Here is an 18,393-nt window from a genome sequence, read left to right as displayed (position 1 = left end):
TGACCCATTTGTCTGCCTTCTTTCCCAATTCTTGGGGAGAGGTCAGATCTGAGTCTACCAGGTACTGGTGCAGCAGCTGATTCTGACAATTATTAAGGATCTGCTCCCTCATAATCAAATTGTACAATCCTTGATAGTCATGTACTTTACTGCCAAGTAACCAACGTTCCAGAGCCTTAGTAGCACAATCTACAAAGTCTACCCAGTTCTCAGTCTGTGACTTTTGGGTATCCCTGAACTTTAACCTGTATTGTTCAGTGGTTAGGCCAAACCCATCAGTTAAGGTACTCGTCAGACTGTTGTAATCATCTGACTCCTCTCTAACAGTGAGGAGTTTATCTCTACCTTTGTCTGCAAAGGAGAGCCATAAGATTGCTGCCTACTGCTCCTGGGGGACCCTTTGTACATTACAGGCCCTTTCCAGTGCAGTTCTCCATTTGTGGATGTCATCCCTACTCTGGTAGGGAGGGACAATCTTATTCAGGTTTCTATGGTCATGAGATCTTTCCCTATCTCTAGGGATGTTGCTGCCACCATGGGACTCTAGTCCCATCTTTTTTCTAGCTCTGTAGAGCTCTAGGGCCTCCCTGTCTAGGGCTTCCTGCTTTCTTCTGATTTCAAGTTGAGCTTCCTCATACTTAAACAGTCTCTCCCTTCTCTCCTGAGAGGTTTCCCTCCTTTGAGAGGAGATTGAGGTCCCTATTGATGAGTTAGAATGGTTCGACTCCACTGAGGGAGATCTTGACCTTCTTGGCCCACCACCAACTCTCCCAGGAGGGCAAAGAGGGGTCCATTATGGTCCTCTCCATCACTGTCTAGGGGAAATTGGATTTTCCAGGTCCAGATCATTGTTATATGCCTGGCCAGCCTCAGAGGTTAGGTCATGGGGAGTTACACCCCTAGGCCTTTCCTCAGGTGCTGTCCCACCCACTCTGCCTACCCCTTCAGATGCTAAAGATCTGCTAACGTCATCCAGCCTGAGTACCTCTGAGGTGCTGTGTGGTTGGTCTTTTGCCTGTCTTCAGTTTCCTAGTTGTACATAATGCTCTCAGTTCCATGAATGGGAGTCTATCATACTGGGAATCTTGAAGCCCATTGGCTTCTGGCAAGGACCTACTGGTTCCTGGCCTTGAAGACATTGCTAGTGTGGTGTAGTGTATTGCACTACCTACTCTAGTGTGGCCTACTAAACTCTCTTGAGTTGTAGAAAGGGTGTGCTATCCCTTAACACACAACTCTAAGTTCTGTAGAACTTACTGTATTCTAAAGCTTGTATTATATGTACCTAGGGTACCTTTAGTGGTTTTCAGTTAGTTACTCAATTGAGATTATCTGGTAAAACAATAGCAAACTGGAATCCCACACGCTGCACACCAATGTGAGAAGTTGGCCTGATATATGCTGTCCACTAGTTCTAGTGGGCACCCTGTATCAGTTCAAACAACCCCTTATTGGTTATAGGTTAAAGACAACCTTTACTGAAAGCTATCCTAGTGGTAGCTATGGAGAGCAGCCTTCAGGCTAAGTCTTGAACGAATGTAAAGCAGCCTGTTTTGCCAGTCTATAATCTCTTGAGTCCCTAAATGAAAGATATCCACACCAGGTATATATATAAAATATATGTATTTATTACTAAACACACCCTCCTAGTCTCTTTATGAGACTAGAGGTCAAAACACATAAGTTACACTTCAATAATCACAGTAAAATAGCACAAATACACGTCAGGCCCTAGGGGCGAGCCAAACCATATACTAAAATAGTGGTATAAGAACCACAACTCAACTAGACACAAGGCCTAGAGCCTGTAGAATCGCTGGGACCCCAAGGAACCACCCAAGGTAGTGACACACGGGACCCAAGGGGGCTGTGTGCAGTGTGTGAACACAGCCGCAAGCTCCCGTTAGCTTCTATGGGGAAAGTCGCGGTTAGTTTTTTAAAGATTAGGAACACTTAGAAATGAGTCAGGACCAAACCCTTTTGGACTTAGGAAGTTCTAGGGCTAACACCCACGGGAGCACCGGAGTACTTGTGTTACCTCACCCAGGGAAGCCGGGTGCATAGGTGTCTTTTGGTGTCGGGTCGCGTCGTCGATTTCAATGGGAGCTGGCGAAGAAGTCCTGCTGCCGTGAAGATGCGAAGTGTCCGAAGAGATCCAAGCCTGGATCGAAGATGAGAAGAACCTGAAAGCAGAGGGGACCGAGTCTGGGTCACTAGCCAGTGACCAGGAAGGCGATGAGCAGATGCCCACCGATGTCGGTGATTTCAGGTGAAAGAGGTGAAGCTTGACTCTTCAGCAACGAGGACCAGGAGGCATCGAGGACGACCAGGAGCTGGATTCGAGCTGTCCCACGAAGGATGTAGAGTGCTGCAGCGTCGGTGCCCGGATTGGACACAACAAGCCTTGGAAACAGCAAACCACGCAGAAACGAGAAAGATGCTTCGGTGCAGACCAGCAAGGTCTGTGGGACTCACCACTTGGTTGGGAGTCAGGGCACATCTGGAGCAACCAGGAAAGCCCAAGGAAATACAAAGTTACCCCCTCAGGGACCCACCAGTCAACGGACAAGAGATCGCAATGGGACCTCGAGCCGAAACACAAAATGGCGGCCCACGGGTCACTCGGAATGACCAGGCCGACAATCTTCAGTGCTCGAGGTGGGGGCTACAACTCAGCCCAAGCACGACTTCAAGAGACGTCGAGAAGTCAATGCACTTGCAGAAATGCACGGTGACCAGGAGTTCCGGTTCCATGCTACTCACAAGGGCTGCGGGTCTCGGCTTTGCTGGGGACTCGGGTCGGCCTCTGAGATGTCTGGAAATCCTCTTCCTGGGCTGCAAATACTTCGGAGTCCGATGGGAGCTTCGGAAATGCAGACCGGCAATTTGCTTTGTTGGTGCCTGCCAAGCAGGCGAGTCACTCCTTGATCCCAAGGGAGATTTCTTCAGTCCTCTGGTCTTTAGCAGAGCGTCGAAGGTCCAGGATTCAGCTTCAGAGTTTCGTCCAGGGTAATCTAAAGTCCTAAGGACTGGGGTCCCATACTTATACTAAGGTAGGGGGTTGAACATACTCTGGGGACCCACCTATGGGAGGGTTTGGAAAGAGGGGTGGCTACACCCATTTTCTTTGTCCAGTTTCATGCCAGAGCAGGGGCTGGAAGCCCCTGAACCGGTTTGAGCTGGACTATGCACAGGGACACCAAATTTGCCCCCAGTGCAGGACTTCAAAGCACTTTGAGAGTGCTCCCACCCAGCCCCAATACACATAAGACTGTCTGGGAGGTGTTTACACCTCCCTGTGACAGGAAACCTATTGTCCAGGCCGCCCCCGCCGGAGTTTCGGTCAGCAGCAGGAGGCCAGACCCGTGTCTGTGGCTGCAGCATCCATTTTGTGATGCCAGGGCTCTATTAAGTTTCTACCGGGTATACCAGTGCTGTCATGTCTCTCCCTCTAGAAGGGTGGGATCATACTCCCACACCAGTTACTGGTTTGGGGGTATGATTCCAAGGTGTTTGACACCAAACAGGACATGTTTCCGGGCAGCCAGTCCAAAGTTAGCATTTACTTTTTGGTTATAATGCACTTAAGAGTTTATGGTCAGGCTGCACTACTGACAACCCCGGAGAAGAGATTCCGAAGGCTGCAGAGGGGCTCAGCTCATGCATGGGCACCACCTCACATATAACCAAGCACCCTGCCTTCAGGATTGATAAGGCCTGCCATAGGGGTGACTGATAGGTTTGTATGTGCAGTATATGGTGAGATATAGTGAACCTATATCTCCATAACCGGTGCATGCACCACCTTACCCAGGCTGCAGTAGCAGACCTGTGGTGTCATTTTGGGGGGCTTTCCAGGGGTGGCATAATGCATGCTTCAGCCCCTGGCAGGCCTCTGGAGTACCTATGCCCTGGGTACATAGTATACCATTTACTAGGGACTTATTAGGGCACCTCACATCCAATCTGAACTGTACCTAAAGTACATGGAGTCATTTTAGAGAGGAAGCAGCTAGGCTGGGGCCCTGAATAGCAGGGTCCCAGCCTGACTAAAGTCGAAAAACAGTGAAACACCAGCAAAATGTGGGGGTAAACATGTGAAGCAGATCCTACTCTCCTACATGCTTCACCTCGTCTCCCCCACCTGAGGGGTGGAGTTGGCAGAGGTTGGTACACCTCTCTCCCTCACTTGTTTTTCCCGCCCGTTCTCCCGCCCAAAGTGGAGGTCAGAACCAGTGGGGACCAGATGCTGAAAGCAGCAAATGACCTAGGGAAGCTCACAAAGGCGGCAAGCCTTTGAAGCTTCCCCTTCGTGAACCCTGCCCATCCTGGGGGATGAGGCTTGGCACCTCGTCCCAGGATGTGCATTGTTTCAGGCCCTAGAGAGCAGCAGGCTCTCGACCCAGGGGTCCAGAAACATGACTCGTGGTGGCAGCTGAAAGCAGCCACTCAGCCTGGACACTAGTGGTAGGTTAGTTTTCAGGGGGCCTCTCCAAGATGCCATCTGTGTGCATTTTTCATTAATTCCCTCTTTGGCATCAGTGGTGGTATAATGTGCTGAGAAGTTTGATACCAAACTTATCAGTTTTCAGTGTAGCCATTATGGTGCTGTGGAGTTTAATGACAACCTTCCAGCACCATATACTCTTAATTGCAGCACTGCACTTATATGGACTTAGACACTGTAGGAGTACAGGGCTCATGCACCTGTTCCCTCACCACTGGTATAGTGCACCCGGCTAGAGGGGTGACTGATCTATGCCAGGGTAGTGGTTTGTAGGCATGGCACATAGAGATGTGTGCCATGTCGACTCTTCACTTTGTTCTGCACCAAAACACGCAGCCAGCAAGGGCAGTGTGTGAGTGTAAGTGTGCAGGACCGTGTAAGGGTGCAGGACCTCTAAGGGTGGCACAATAAGTGCTGCAGCCCTTAGAGGCCTTGTCTGGTCACAGTGCCCTGGGTACCTGGGGTTGACCTGTGGCCAGAGATGTCAATTGGGTTTAGGCTTCAATGCAGTTTTAGTGAAAGAACGTAGGCCCTGGGTACCTGATTAGCAGGAGCCCAGGGCACACTCAGTCAAAGCACATCAGCGATTCAGCAAAAAGTGGGGGCAAACATGCAGAAAGAGGGCACTTTCTCACACTGGACCACCTTGGGGCTGTAGTCGGTGAACACGCATGCCTATTGGGCCGTTACTCCCACTCTGTGTGTGACACGGTTGCGCAGGTTCTGCCACAGTGCCCAGAGGAGACCCAAGCCGTGCTCTCCTGTGCTGTTGCTGAAGGGAGAGACGCAGCAAAGTTCACCTTCCGGTGTGGCCTGGACACCACCGACTCACTAGGCAGGACGATTTCCACGTCAGTAGCACTGAGACGCTACGCCAGATTGATGTCCACTGGTTTTTCAGGGGAAATCGAAGCAACACTTTTGGACATGCCCTTTGATGCCCATTGCTGGGTTGGCGACAAGGCAGACAATATGCTCGAGCGCTTTAAGGATTCAAGGGCTACGGCCACATCCTTAGGCTTTGCTTCCACCTCCCACCCTGCGCAGTCTGGTTTTCACCCCTTTCGTGGCTACAGAAAGGGTGCCCCGTCATATTCCACCCAGAGCCACAGGCCTGCGCAAGTTCTCCAACCTCTGCTCGGCCGACGACATGGATCCCACCGCCGTGGGTCGGGGGCCAGCTGGTGGACCAGTCCACCAGCGCCCCTTCTGCAGCAGCCTCCAAACCCTCCTAGTTCAACCTTTCAGGTCCATCATTCGCCAGTGGACAGCAAGGTTCGCCATCACCTCCCTCACTTGCTCAACATCATGTTGGACAGGTGGGTTTTCCAGAGAGTCCAAAGGGGCTACTCCCTCCCCTTCGAGAGTACCCCTCCATCCATACCACCTCAATTCCATCGCATGTCGGAGGATCACCTGGCCCTTCTCTGAAAGGAATGGTCAAGGGAGCCGTTGAGCGCGTGCCTGTCCCAGAAGTAGGTTGTAGTTGTTATTCCCACTACTTTCTGGTGCCCAAGGAGGACAAGGGCCTACATCCTATCTTGGGTCTCAGGAATGTCAACCGCTTCCTCCAGAAGGAGAAGTTCACGATGTTGACTCTGGCTCAGGTCCTGTCTGCTCTCGACCCTGGAGACTGGATGATAGCGTTGGACTTGCAGGCCGCTTACTTTCACATCCCCGTCCTGCCAGCCCACAGGCGTTACCTACGGTTCATGGTAGACCTCGAGCACTTTCAGTTTACCGTGCTCCCATTTGGCCTTACCAGCGCCCCTCGTGTGTTCACGAAAGTGATGGCGGTTGTCGCAGTTCATCTGCGCAGATCATCTGCGCAGATCATGGATTCCACTCTTCCCCTATCTCGAAGACTGGCTGTTGAAGGCGGGCTCGCCACAGCCAGTCGTCTCCCACCTCCAGACTACGGCCGACCTCCTGCATTCGCTGGGGTTCACACCTGACTCCCTCTCGTTTTCATCGGAGCTGTTCTGGACACAATACAGTTTCGGGTTTATCCTCCCGAGCAGCGAGTCCGGGATATTCGGGCTATGATTGCGATCTTTCAGCCTCTTTCCCGGGTTTTGGTCAGAATGACCTTGAGGCTGCTGGGCCTCATGGCCTCCTGCATCCTGCTGGTGGACTATGCCAGGTGGCCTGAAGTTCCAGTGTGCACAGCATCAGGGGAATCTGTCCAATTGTGTCCAGATCTCGGAGGGCACTGCTCAACAGTTGCAGTGGTGGCTCACGAACCAGGATTGGGTCAATGGCAGATCCCTCTCCCTTCCCCAACCAGAGTTTACAGTGGTGACGGATGCATCCCTTCTGGGGTTAGGCGGCTTCATGGGAGAGGCGGAGATCAGAGGCCTCTGGTCTCCGGCGGAGTCCAGGCTCCACATCAACATTATGGAGCTTCGGGCAATTCGTCTTGCACTAAAGGCATTCCTTCCCTCTGTCCGGGGAAGAGTAGTGCAGGTGTTCACGGACAACACCACCCCCATGTGGTACTGCAACAAACAGGGCGGGGTGGGGTCGTGGACCCTATGTCAAGAGTCTCTCCACCTTTGGACATGGCTGGAACATCAGGGCACATCCCTGGTGGTTCAACACCTGGCAGGTTCTCTGAACGCCAGAGCTGACAAACTCAGCCACAGGTGCATGATGGATCACGAATGGCATCTTCACTCGGAGGTGGTGCAAGGTCTCTTTCAGCAGTGGGGAGAGCCTTGGTTAGATCTATTCGCCACTGAAGAGAACGCGCAATGTCAGCATTTCTGCGCATTGGAATTTCCAAGGCGGCACTCGCTAGGCTACGCTTTTTGTCACAAATGGAGTTGCGGTGTTCTTTCCGCCTTTCCGCCTATACCACTTCTACCCAGAGTGCTGAAGAAAATCTTGTGGCTCCAGATTGGGCACGAAGAGTCTGGTATCCCGATCTGTTACAGATGGCCAACGATCCTCCAATCAGACTGCCTCTTCGGGAGAATCTTCTGTCGCAGCAGCAAGTGAAGGTCCTCCGCCCGAACCTGTCCAGTCTCTACCTCCTTGCGTGGAGATTGAGCAGTGGCAGTTGATGGCTTTCGACCTTCCTCCCAAGTCTGTAACGTTATCTTGGCAGCCAGGCGTCCCTCCACTAAAACGGTATACGCCTGCAGATGAAACAAATTTGTGGCATGGTGCACAGCAAAGGCTGTGGATCCCCTTTCTGCCCCTCTTTCTGAGGTTCTCTTGTACCTCCTTTCTTTGGCCCAGCAGGGCTCTGCTCTGGGCACTCTTAAAGGCTATCTCTCAGACATTTCAGCCTTCCTTAGGTTTCCTGATCAACCTTCTCTTTTCAAGTTCCCTATTGTAAATAGATTCCTTAAGGACATTACTCATCTTTTCCCTCCTATTCCTTTGGTAATGCCTCAGTGGGACTTGAACTTGGTTCTGACTTATCTTATATGCGCTCCCTTTGAGCCGCTACATAATTGTCCTCTCAGACTTTTAACTTTGAAAACTGCCTTCTTGGTTGCCATCACCTCTGCTCGCAGGGTGAATGAGCTTTAAGCCTTTCCTTCTAAGCCTCCTTTCTTGGCTGTTCATCCGAACAAGGTTGTCTTTCGCACTAGGCCTTCTTTCCTTCCCAAAGTGGTTACCTCTTTCCACATAGAACAGTCCATCACTTTGCCCACCTTCTTTCCGCCTCTGCATCGTTCTAAAGAGGCAAAGTAGCTACATCGTCTGAATCCAAAACGTGCGCTTTCCTACTATCTGGATCGCACAAGACAATTCTGGGTGGATGACCAACTCTTTGTTGGCTATGTGGGCGCCAAGAAAGGTCGGGCCGTACAAAAACAGACCTTCTCTCGATGGGTCGTTCTTTGTATAAAAATCTGCTATTCCTTGGCAAAAAAAGGAACCTCCAGTAGGGTTGCGTGCCCATTCCACCATGGCAACGGCAGCTACTACGGCTTTGGGAAGTGGAGTCCCCCTTCATGACATCTGCCAGACAGCTATGTGGGCTTCACTGCACACGTTTACCAAACACTACTGCCTGGACAGCCAAATCCGGAGAGACGGCTTATTCGGCCGTTCGGTTCTCCAGGACTTTCTGGTGTGAACTTGATTCGCAGACCCACCACCGGGATTGGTATTGCTGGGGTAACTATACTAAGGTGAGGAATCCATAACTAATTGTCTCTTTCAGATGAACAAGTTACTTACCTTCAGGAACAATATATCTGTAAGAGACTTAGATTAGTTATGGGTTCCTCACCTCCCCACCTATCCTCTCCGTTCTGCCAACTGACTTCTAGCGTAAGGGACTCACTTTCAGCGCCCTAGTTTTCGTGCACCAGTGGTCAGTGTCTTGCATAGCTCTGCGCTTCTGGCATGAAATGTCGTGTAAAGAACTGATTTGAGCACGCAAGGGCGGCTTCTAAGTAGATACCGCGATGTTATTCAGGCGACCACGACGCCAACAACGAACGCTTAGTCGACCGACACCACCCATCGACGCGCAGAGGTACTGCTGAGGAAAAAATTCTCCAGATCCAGTCTGATGCCTGGGGGCAATTCTAGGTGAGGAATCCATAACTAATCTATGTCTCTTACAGATATATCGTTATCGAAGGTAAGTAACTTGTTCTTTAGGATTCGTCCGACCTGGTGGGGTAGATGTTATATAGTGTTTTTGGAGTCGGGTATAGTTGGTGCACAAAATTAAATTGTATTTATTTAAAATGGCATTTGAGCAGACCACGTGTCCCCTCATGAATTTGTTTGCCACTCTCGCTGGGTGATGTCTGTTCCTAAACACTCCTCCCATCTGAAGTGTGCTCTTTGGATAATCACAGGGGTGTCATCTCTAATGGCTCTATATAAGTGTGTGATTAATTTATGACCTCCTGTCATGTCTAGGAGTCTGGTCATTATTTGAGATGGTATAGGTTGGTCCAGGAAGGTCGGCCAAATCTCGTGTGTGGTAGGTAGCATTTTATTATATTGTAGATATTGTCCTATGCCTAATGCAAAGGAGTCAATGCCATCGTCTTTAGATGGTGTCTTGTAAGTGTCTGGTGGACAGTGGAATATTTTGTGGATACTCTCATGACCTGTTAAGTAATATGAGTGGAGCATGAATTCTTGCAGTCAGTGCTGAAAAATAGAGACCATTCACCTTATTAATTGGCACTAGACATATCAGAACGTTTCCAACAATGTTTGTCATACTCTGAATACAAACAGTTTCTAAACACACAAACTTTATGCAGGCAGATGAGATCAGAGGGCCATGATAGCAGTGCATGTACAGGTTTGCATTCCATCTCATTGCAAATGTAATAAATGGTGCCCGCAATGGTGTTTACTTGCGTGCCCTAATATCAGCTGACAAAACTGTAAGAGAATCTGCAGCCAAACAGAATCTTCCTACATCACACATACACCTCAGGGGGAGCCACGGACATTTAGCACGCACGCAGGCATACCAAGGATGGGGAACAACACAGGACTCAGCAATATCCTTAACCTCCAACTAGCTTTTCGGATGCTCTCAACAGTGCATGACACCACTCTTGGTAATGCTATTCTGCTACCACTTTCCATCTCGCTTTTCACCCATTATTAATCATCCTCTCAACTCCCATCAGATTCACTCTCTGAAGACCTTTACTCGTTGACTCCTGACTCGCTTTTATGTTAACTGGCCCCTGCCTCTCTACCATGCTAGAAATTATATGCCCAGGCATGGGGAGAGGAGTTGGCCTAACGGCTAGGGCGCTCGACCTCGGACCTGGGGAACTGGGTTTGAGTCTCGGTAATGATGCTGAACATCCTGTGATTCTGGGCAAATCACTTAATCTCCCCGTGCCTAACAAAAAATGAAACTGTGTCCTCATGTAACGTAACTGGTGCTATGTAAAGCACTCTGATACCTGATTGGATTCGGGTCAAGTTCGCGCTATATAAAACTCTGCAAATTTTTTTTTTAAATTAATGAGTGCTAGTGCCCAAAGTTCAGCTTGGAATCCCGCAGCTGGTGCAATTAAAAGTCATTGCGCTTAATACCAAGGCTGCATAGTCATGAATACACCTCATGCATTTTTTATCTGCTGCCAGGTACTCCCTGCTCCTTTATTTTACTCTTGCAGGTTCCGGCTTTCTCCTTTTGTGGTGGTTTTTCCGTATTTCTCTTCCTCTTTCTTTACTCTGTTTGTTTTCCCCCTCTCGGTTTCTGATGTAGAAATAAGTGCCAGTCCCCAAGGATAAGTGCCGGTGACCAGCACTGCCCAAGCGCCTTCTCAAAGCCTGCGTCTACCTATTTTCAATAATCGGAGGCACTAGTGTCATCCTTTGCCTTTCCTTAATCTCATCACTTGTTAAAAACCTTTCCCCCCCCATCATGGGACACTCTTTCTGGGCTTTTGACACCATCCTTTAGACATAATTGTCTGACCAATATGCTTCCCCTTCTGCTCCCATTCTATCCAGCATGAGCCTGTAATTGAGGCACTCTTCTTTCAGAAGATGAAATGAGTTGAGTTAGTGTTTGTTCCACAAGTCCACAGATTCTTCTTGAAATCTTCTTTCCAGTTACAGTAAAACATCCAGGATATTGCTCCTTTTATCAATCTGTCCAGCTCGCCAACAATCCATTGCCATTGGGATAGTATAGAGAGGTCAGGTATGTCCTATGCTTAAACTGGTCAGCAACTGTTTCTTACCAATATTGTGCCCCATTTGACTAGCTACAGAAGTGGGAACACATTCCCTCCTGGAGCTCAAACACAAACTTAATCATACACCTAGTGTTAACCAGTTCTGACATCCATATTTTAGACTACTTGTAAAACAAACCATGAGACAAATTGTGAATTCTGATTGTACTTCTAATTGTAGAGAACTCACCTTGTGAATACCTACCAGGCACCTGACTGAATCCGAATTTTTTTCCCAGCACCAGTCCCACGCCAACATGTGATGTCGTGCAGCTCCGTGTCAACTCCATCCTACCTTGGGAGTGGTGCTGGAGCCACATATAGGCACAACCCATGCACTATATCAGTTTCTTTCTTACCACACCTTTGGACAGAGTTCCGGAACTCCCTTTCAAACATTTTTACATGGTTTCAAACATTATGGGGACTTTTCCAAGCAGATGTCTGTGACAGACCCCACCCCCCACCAGATATCGGTCAAGGATGCGGATCCTTTTCCGTTCTCGAAGTCGTTCCCGCGAACGTTCCTCCTCGCATTCCAAGCTGTCCGGTAAGTCCAAGTCGAAAAAGAAACACAAGAATTCAAACATGGATTTTCTTTCGTCCCACCAGTCTTGTCTAGAGATGTCATGGTGAAGTCAAGGTGCTTCGTGGTCTGTCTTCTACCGATTTTTCAGCATATCCTTATGCACCCGATTTCTCAGATTCATCTGCAAAGCTACAACAAATAAAAGCTTTCAAGGAAGCTATGTAGCGCATCTTCAGCACCCTTTAGGTTCCCTCTGGCGGGCCATCATCCCTAACGATCAGAAGAGTCCTTCAGTCAGACTACAGTTGGCAAATCCATCCTCAATGCCATCTGTACTTCTCCATTCTGCTGTGGGGTCTGTTCGGACCTCGGACCATCACCCAACCTGACTTCAAACTCCACCGGAGGAGGAACGTATTGTCTTACTGGCTCTGAGGAGAACCCAACATGACCTGATTGGAAGTCGTGCCTCCCACAACCTGTGGCACAACTGGTCCAACCACATTCTGATTCTGACCGAAAACTGCCATTACCCAGAACTTGCCCACAGATGCTTCTTACTCATTTCGCCTCAGACTCTGAACACAGTTAATTTGGTCAGGATAAAACTAGAGTAGACTAAACCATAATATATCCTGTCTAAACCTCCTGAAAGGCAATCACAATGCATGGCAGCATTCGGGAAGAGGAGGTTTCCCTGCTGCAGTCTAACCGTTCGTTTAGTAAATGGCATCTGTCTTCCGGGACTCACAGATGTTGTGGGATATGGTCAGGGAGATCTTGCCTACAGTCCCTGGTAAATACCTCACTAACCTTGTGTAAATCATTGAAGATGGCCAGGACGCAGAAAAATGAGTCATTTACTCTAGGTTGGACCTCCTGGGCTTCACGTGCAGGGCAGTCATACCACCGTGGTGCTTTGGCACTGTACGTGGATGAAATGCATAGGTTTCTCAGGTGTTGTTTGGGCATCACTGAGGGACATCCCTTTTGATGGCTCCCAAGATAAGGCAGGCCTGGCCTTGGATTGCTTCTAGCAAAGCAGTGAGATAGAGCTCACTTGGCTTCTCTGTGCCTGGACTTCAGTGCCCTCAACAGTGTTGCTCCTTTTGATACTTCAGAAGAGGACTGGCTCAAAGACAACACCAGGGTCCACCCCCACAGAAAGAGACCCTCCAGTTCTTTCAAGTTCGATGATCCAACCGGCAACATCCAGGCCCTCAGGGGCAGCGTACTGCTCAGTCCCATTCCCATTCCACTACGAACATTAAAACGGCTTTAGCTTGCCAGGATAAGATATTACCTCCACGGGTGCAGAGCATTACATCCAACACATGGATATTCCAAATTGTCCTGCAAGGATATGCCATACCATTCTTTTCCAATCTACTGCATATTCCACCTACATCAGAGCAGCTGACAGAGGTCCATTTGTCCCTTTTGGGAGTTCTCGCTGCCCTAGTTCAAGAATACTGGATGGTAACGCTGGACTTGCAGGACTCCTACTTTCACATTCCTGCCCTGCAGTCACACAGATGTTACCTGCGGTTGAAGGCAGGACCATTTTTAGTATGCCATTCTCCCGTTCAGCTTCACTAATAGTGCACTTCATTAAATTAAACAGTACCTAACATCCTGGTTCCCATTTGAACTGAGTATTATTTTTCAAGACTATTTCTTTGAATAAGTCCTTGATGCAGCATTCAATACATACTTAGTTTAGAAATCCTCCAGATCTCAAAACAAGCTTGTATTTTTTTGTCTGATAGAGATGCCATTGCTGCAGATCTCTTGCCCTAAATAAGTTACAGACGGTCAATAAATGTATGATTAGAATGTTCCAGTGTAAGTCCCTTCCCTGTGTAAATCACCAGCACCTCTATCAAGCTTCAGTCGTTCATTTCCTTAGTCGAGCCCAGATTTCAGAATGTACTTACTTTGGGAAGTTTTAATGTGGCATCACCTTTACTTTCAAATTAAAGAACTAAACACTTTGTGTATCTGTAAATATCACTAAACACTTCTCTGATGGGTGTAATACTTCCTCACTTGAGGAGCCTCTCACTCCTGTTTGTCACTATTAGATTCCAACTTGATGTGCAGATCCCTTTGACTGTGGACCTGCAGATGAATGGTACTTACCCAGCTGCATACAACTGTGGCTGGGCTCCATCATCTAAAATACAAGTTTCAGCATGTGGAAACCCTAATATGTTTATAGTTGAGGAGTTAAATACATGTAGTCTCTCTTCTACTTTCCCGCAGTATTATTTGCTCCTTCCTGGCTGCTTCTTGTTTTTGTCTCCCTGCCATAATTCTTACCTACTTCATTTCAGATTTTCCTCCTTGCTTCCCATTTCTTCCATTCCTCCACTCTGTCTACTGTCTCTACAACCCTTCCTCCCTCTGCCTGCTGCCAGCCTCGAACTATTTTCTTGCTGGCAACCCATTTCTATGTACCATTGTGCTACCCCCCCCTGTGATTTAATTTCCCCATATTTCTGTGCCAGTTCCTCTTCGCTTTCTGTCTGTCTTCAGTGTTACCCACCCGGTCTTATGTCTTCCACGCCTCCTTCCCCCTAACCATCTCTGTGCCTTATCCGTTTACCTCTCCCTATTGGCTCCCTTTATTTTTGCATCATACAGCCCTCGCCTCTGAATAATGCCTCTTCCCCTTACTATCCACTTTCTGTTTTCATGGACTCTCTATTATCCCAGCTGTCTAAAGTCTCTTCTCTATCTGCACCTGTATCCTGAAAGCATGAGATACCTCCACATAAGGCTGATAAAATGTAGTGAATGGAAAAAAGTCAACAGTGTAACCTTCCATTTCTTCTTTACTGCATCCACCTTCAATTATCCCATCCAAGAAGGAGCATCTGTCTCCCTCTCCCAATAGGCGTTCTCTGTCCCACAAACATCCGCCATATGTCCTGTTTTCTCATGCTAGAGGAGGTTGGGATTGCCTCCTTTCCTCTTCCTCGGGGCTACCTCTGATCCACTCAGATGGTGTGCTGAGTCTTTAAGTTGTCGCCTCACTCTCACTCTGTTCTGTTTTTTTGCAGTGATGCTGTGGAGGCTCCTGACTGGTTTGGCCTTTTCTCTAATGGCTTGTTGTTAGGCCAGAAGATGTGTGCCTGTTTAATCGTGCTGCACACAGGTAATTGCCATGGGGGAGGGCTCGGGGGGGGGGGGGAGCAGGGGGTTGATATCCAGTCCCGCAATGCATCTTATTTGCCACTGTAATGATAGCATTGAGTAATCGCTCATGTTTCTGTCTCTTCTCAGTTGTGATCTCCCTGAGTCATGTGCATCGCTCCAAACCACTGTGGAGGAAAAGCCCATTTAGTAACATGTGGTGGTGCCTGACCCTACCTGTAGTGTGAGTATTGTGTATCCCTGGCTTCCTGGGGAGGGGCAATACAGAGGAAGTCAGCTGGGATTCAAAGGGCTTTTTGGTTTCAAGTTACCACTAATTATATTACTTAACCTGGCTAGGCTTTGTGATGTTTACATTGGTGATCAGTATGGCCAGTCCTAGTACCTCGCTCAAAGGTACATGATATGCCTTAGTCATCATGGAGCCTAGCAACTCTCCTAACCCCTGTGAAATGAATAAAGTTGAGCACTGCCTTGTGCTTGCAGGGGTGATGCTAAGGGAGCTATTCAGTGGCTAATCTCTTCATACTTTGTGTTCTGCTCCTTCTCCCCCAGGTTGGTGGGCCAGGTAGTACAGACGGCTTTGGATCTGATGTTCTGGACAAATACTCAGTCCCTGCTGAACTTCAACCTCACTGACCTCCCTCTGATTTCCTGGCTTCTCGCCTTACTCTCCCTTTTCTCAGTTGTGGTCATCAATGAAATGGTTAAGCTTCATGAGATCAGGTGGGTTTGTGGTGCAAAAGTACTCTCCAGCTTTGTGTAGATATGCCTGTAAAGCCTTCAGACTTAGGCTGTCCTTGAACTCCAGTGTTGTGTAGGCATTGAATGACAATGGGATGGGAGACACTGTCAAATGCTGCAGGGAGATGTCCAAATGGATGAAGGCCGCTGTGTCTGTTCTGCGAGAGATTTGCAGATTTCATCTGTGGTGGTGATGAGGGCGGTGTTTGTGCTGTGGTTGAGTTTGAAACCAGACTGAGTGGTGTTGAGTTGGTGGTCATTAAGTTATTCAGTGAGATCACTGTTCATGATTTTCACTAAGACCTTTGAACGGGAATAGTAGCAAATAGATCGATCTGTAGTTAGCTAGCGTTGACTGGTCTCCTGAGAGTTACTTCCACAATGGGACAACTGTTGCACGTTTCCCAGTATCTGAGAAGGTCGCTGGAAGAGGTGGAGGCATTCAGAATGGGTGTGATGGTAGCACTGATGGGTTGCAGGCCTCTGACGTATGTATGGTGAGGGCAGGGGTCTGATGGGGCCCCTGAGTGGATGGATTTCATGTTGGCAGCGGTTTCTTCTGGTGTGATGGGGTTAGCATTATTTTTTTTTTGTATAATCAGGAGGTGTTAGGCGATGTCTTTCGTGTCTGGTTGCAGGCTGAAGTTGCCCGCACCAACAGAGATCGAATCCTCGATGCCGATCGTCGCCGGGTTGACGACGGCAGAGGAGCTGGCGTACCTGTTGTCTTCGTCGATGACCGGTGTTCTCTCAACGGCGAGCCCGCCGTCGATGGTCTTCTCGTTGACGTTTTCGTTGCTGATGAAGTTATTTGAGGCGCCGAGCCCGACGCCGATGGAGAGCAAACTGGAACCTTATTTCTAGATGGAGTAGTAGCTCTCTCTTTCCTCTTCTTCATCGGAGACCTGTCTCTTGAAGGAGACTTCCCCTTCTCAGCCAGCCCATTGAGGCGAATCCTCTCCCTGTCCTTAAGAGTTCTTTTGGACAGCAGCTGGCAATGCTGACAGGTCTTGGTATTATGATCAGAAGGAAGGCAGAGAATACAGAAAGGATGGGAGTCTGTTTTAGCCTTCTTCTTGCCACATGCAGGGCAAGAGTCAAAAAGAGAGGGCATTTTTGACTGGAAAATAATGCTCAACTGTCTTAAAAATAGCATAAATACACTTCAACAATAAAAAGACGTCAAGTAAAAAGCTTTTGGCAAAAAAAAGAACAATTTTCTGACAGAAATCAGAAAAAAGTTAGAGCTGAAGTAACTGTCACCCCTGAGGCATGATGGGAAGCTAGGGGTCATGGCTGCCTTAAAGATATGGTGCCAGTTTATTCGTGTGTTTCTGTGGGTTAGCTTTTCAGCTTTCTACACTGAGGTTTTCTGCAATGCAGCCTATGTGCTGACAATGTTTTTCATTGTTCCTTGCAAGATTGTGATCTCTGCTGTATATTAAAGCAGTTTTTCAAATGTGTTTGTTCTCCCTGCTTTATTGGAATGTATTTATATACAAGGGAATTTCTTACAACATTGCTTAGCATTGCTATGGAAGGCTGCATTGTGTTTTATATATACATATGGATATATATAGAGCTACATATATGGTTCCACATATATGTTATATGTTTCCTGGGTCCCGCGCATGGTCGGAAATATTCATGTGCTTATGACTTTGATGAAGATACCCCTGGAAGAGAACTAGGATTACAGGTAAGTAACTTATCCTTGTTGAAGTTAGTAAACAATAGGTTATTGTGGATGACGGTGATTCCACCTCCGAGCTTGTATAGGCTGTGTTGCCTGGCATTCCTGTGGCCAGGGGATGGGGTGGCTGTAGCAATGTCAGGTGCCGATGCAGGGTTTAGCCAGGTTTCCGTGAGGGAAAGTTGGGCAGGGGCTTTGTTGTGCAGCAGGTCCCCAATCTCTGTGGTGTTTGGAGAGTGAGTGGGTGTCGAGGAGCATGCAAGCGAGTGTGGAGGGTTGTATGGGTGGTTGCAGGACTTAAGTGAGTGTGAGAGTGGGGATTTGGTTGCGGTCTGTGTGGTGAGGTGTGGGCAACTACATGATCACTTTCAGGTGCTCCCTCAGGGTTATGTGGTGCAGCAAGGCAACAGCCTTTGGAGCGGCGGCCGGATTTGAGGGTGTGAAGAGTCGCAGCATGGTAGCGGCAGAAGGGGGGAGGATATATCTATATTTCCTTGGCAAGCATGCCATGGTTTTTTTGGGGGGGGAGAAAGGTTTTAAAATTGTTTTTCAAACAAAATTATTATGAAAAAAGTAAAACATAAAAAAAATATATATATTATCTACTGGCAGTCGCCAGTAGATAGTTGTAGTTAGGACCGTGTTTCCATAGGAAATCTCAAAATTCTATTTTGAATAACCTTAACGCCGGTTGACGAATCCTCGCGAAATTTTCAAAACTAATGGGGCGCTCCGCTCAGCTCCTACCCTGAAAGTCTCGGGGGGATTCGTCAAGCGGGGGCCGAGAAAAAAAGGGGGTCCCAAAATGCGTTTTCCCCATGCATTTTCCCATAGGACCATTAGTCGAAGGTACAGCCCGAACGGCTGAACAGAATTACTTGAAATTTGGCAGAGAGGTAGTCCTCAGGTCAGGGATGTGCCTTTTAACTATAACTCGCGCGACCGCCACTCTATCACATGGATGATGTCATCAGTGATGTCATGAGTGATGCCACTGACCATGTCATGAGTGATGTAATATGTGACGTCATGAGCAGAGGATTGCGGGCGCGCGAGTTATAGTTATCTG

The 18,393-nt window shown here is 48.3% G+C and overlaps 1 protein-coding gene across 8 annotated transcripts in view; it reads left to right on the top strand.

Annotated features, from left to right (window-relative positions):
• TMEM94 (transmembrane protein 94) overlaps positions 1-18,393 on the top strand; it is an 805,258-nt gene that overhangs the window by 777,182 nt on the left and 9,683 nt on the right. For all 8 annotated transcript variants that reach the window (XM_085617011.1, XM_085617013.1, XM_085617005.1 and 5 more), the window contains 3 exons: positions 14,794-14,888; positions 15,017-15,110; positions 15,443-15,613. In XM_085617011.1, the coding sequence (XP_085473137.1) occupies positions 14,794-14,888; positions 15,017-15,110; positions 15,443-15,613 (360 nt within the window). The remainder of the gene's footprint in view (positions 1-14,793; positions 14,889-15,016; positions 15,111-15,442; positions 15,614-18,393) is intronic.

The sequence above is a fragment of the Triturus cristatus genome, chromosome 7 (assembly GCF_964204655.1).
Source record: "Triturus cristatus chromosome 7, aTriCri1.1, whole genome shotgun sequence".
Taxonomy (NCBI): domain Eukaryota; kingdom Metazoa; phylum Chordata; class Amphibia; order Caudata; family Salamandridae; genus Triturus; species Triturus cristatus.
This window is presented reverse-complemented; position numbering and strand designations above follow the sequence as displayed.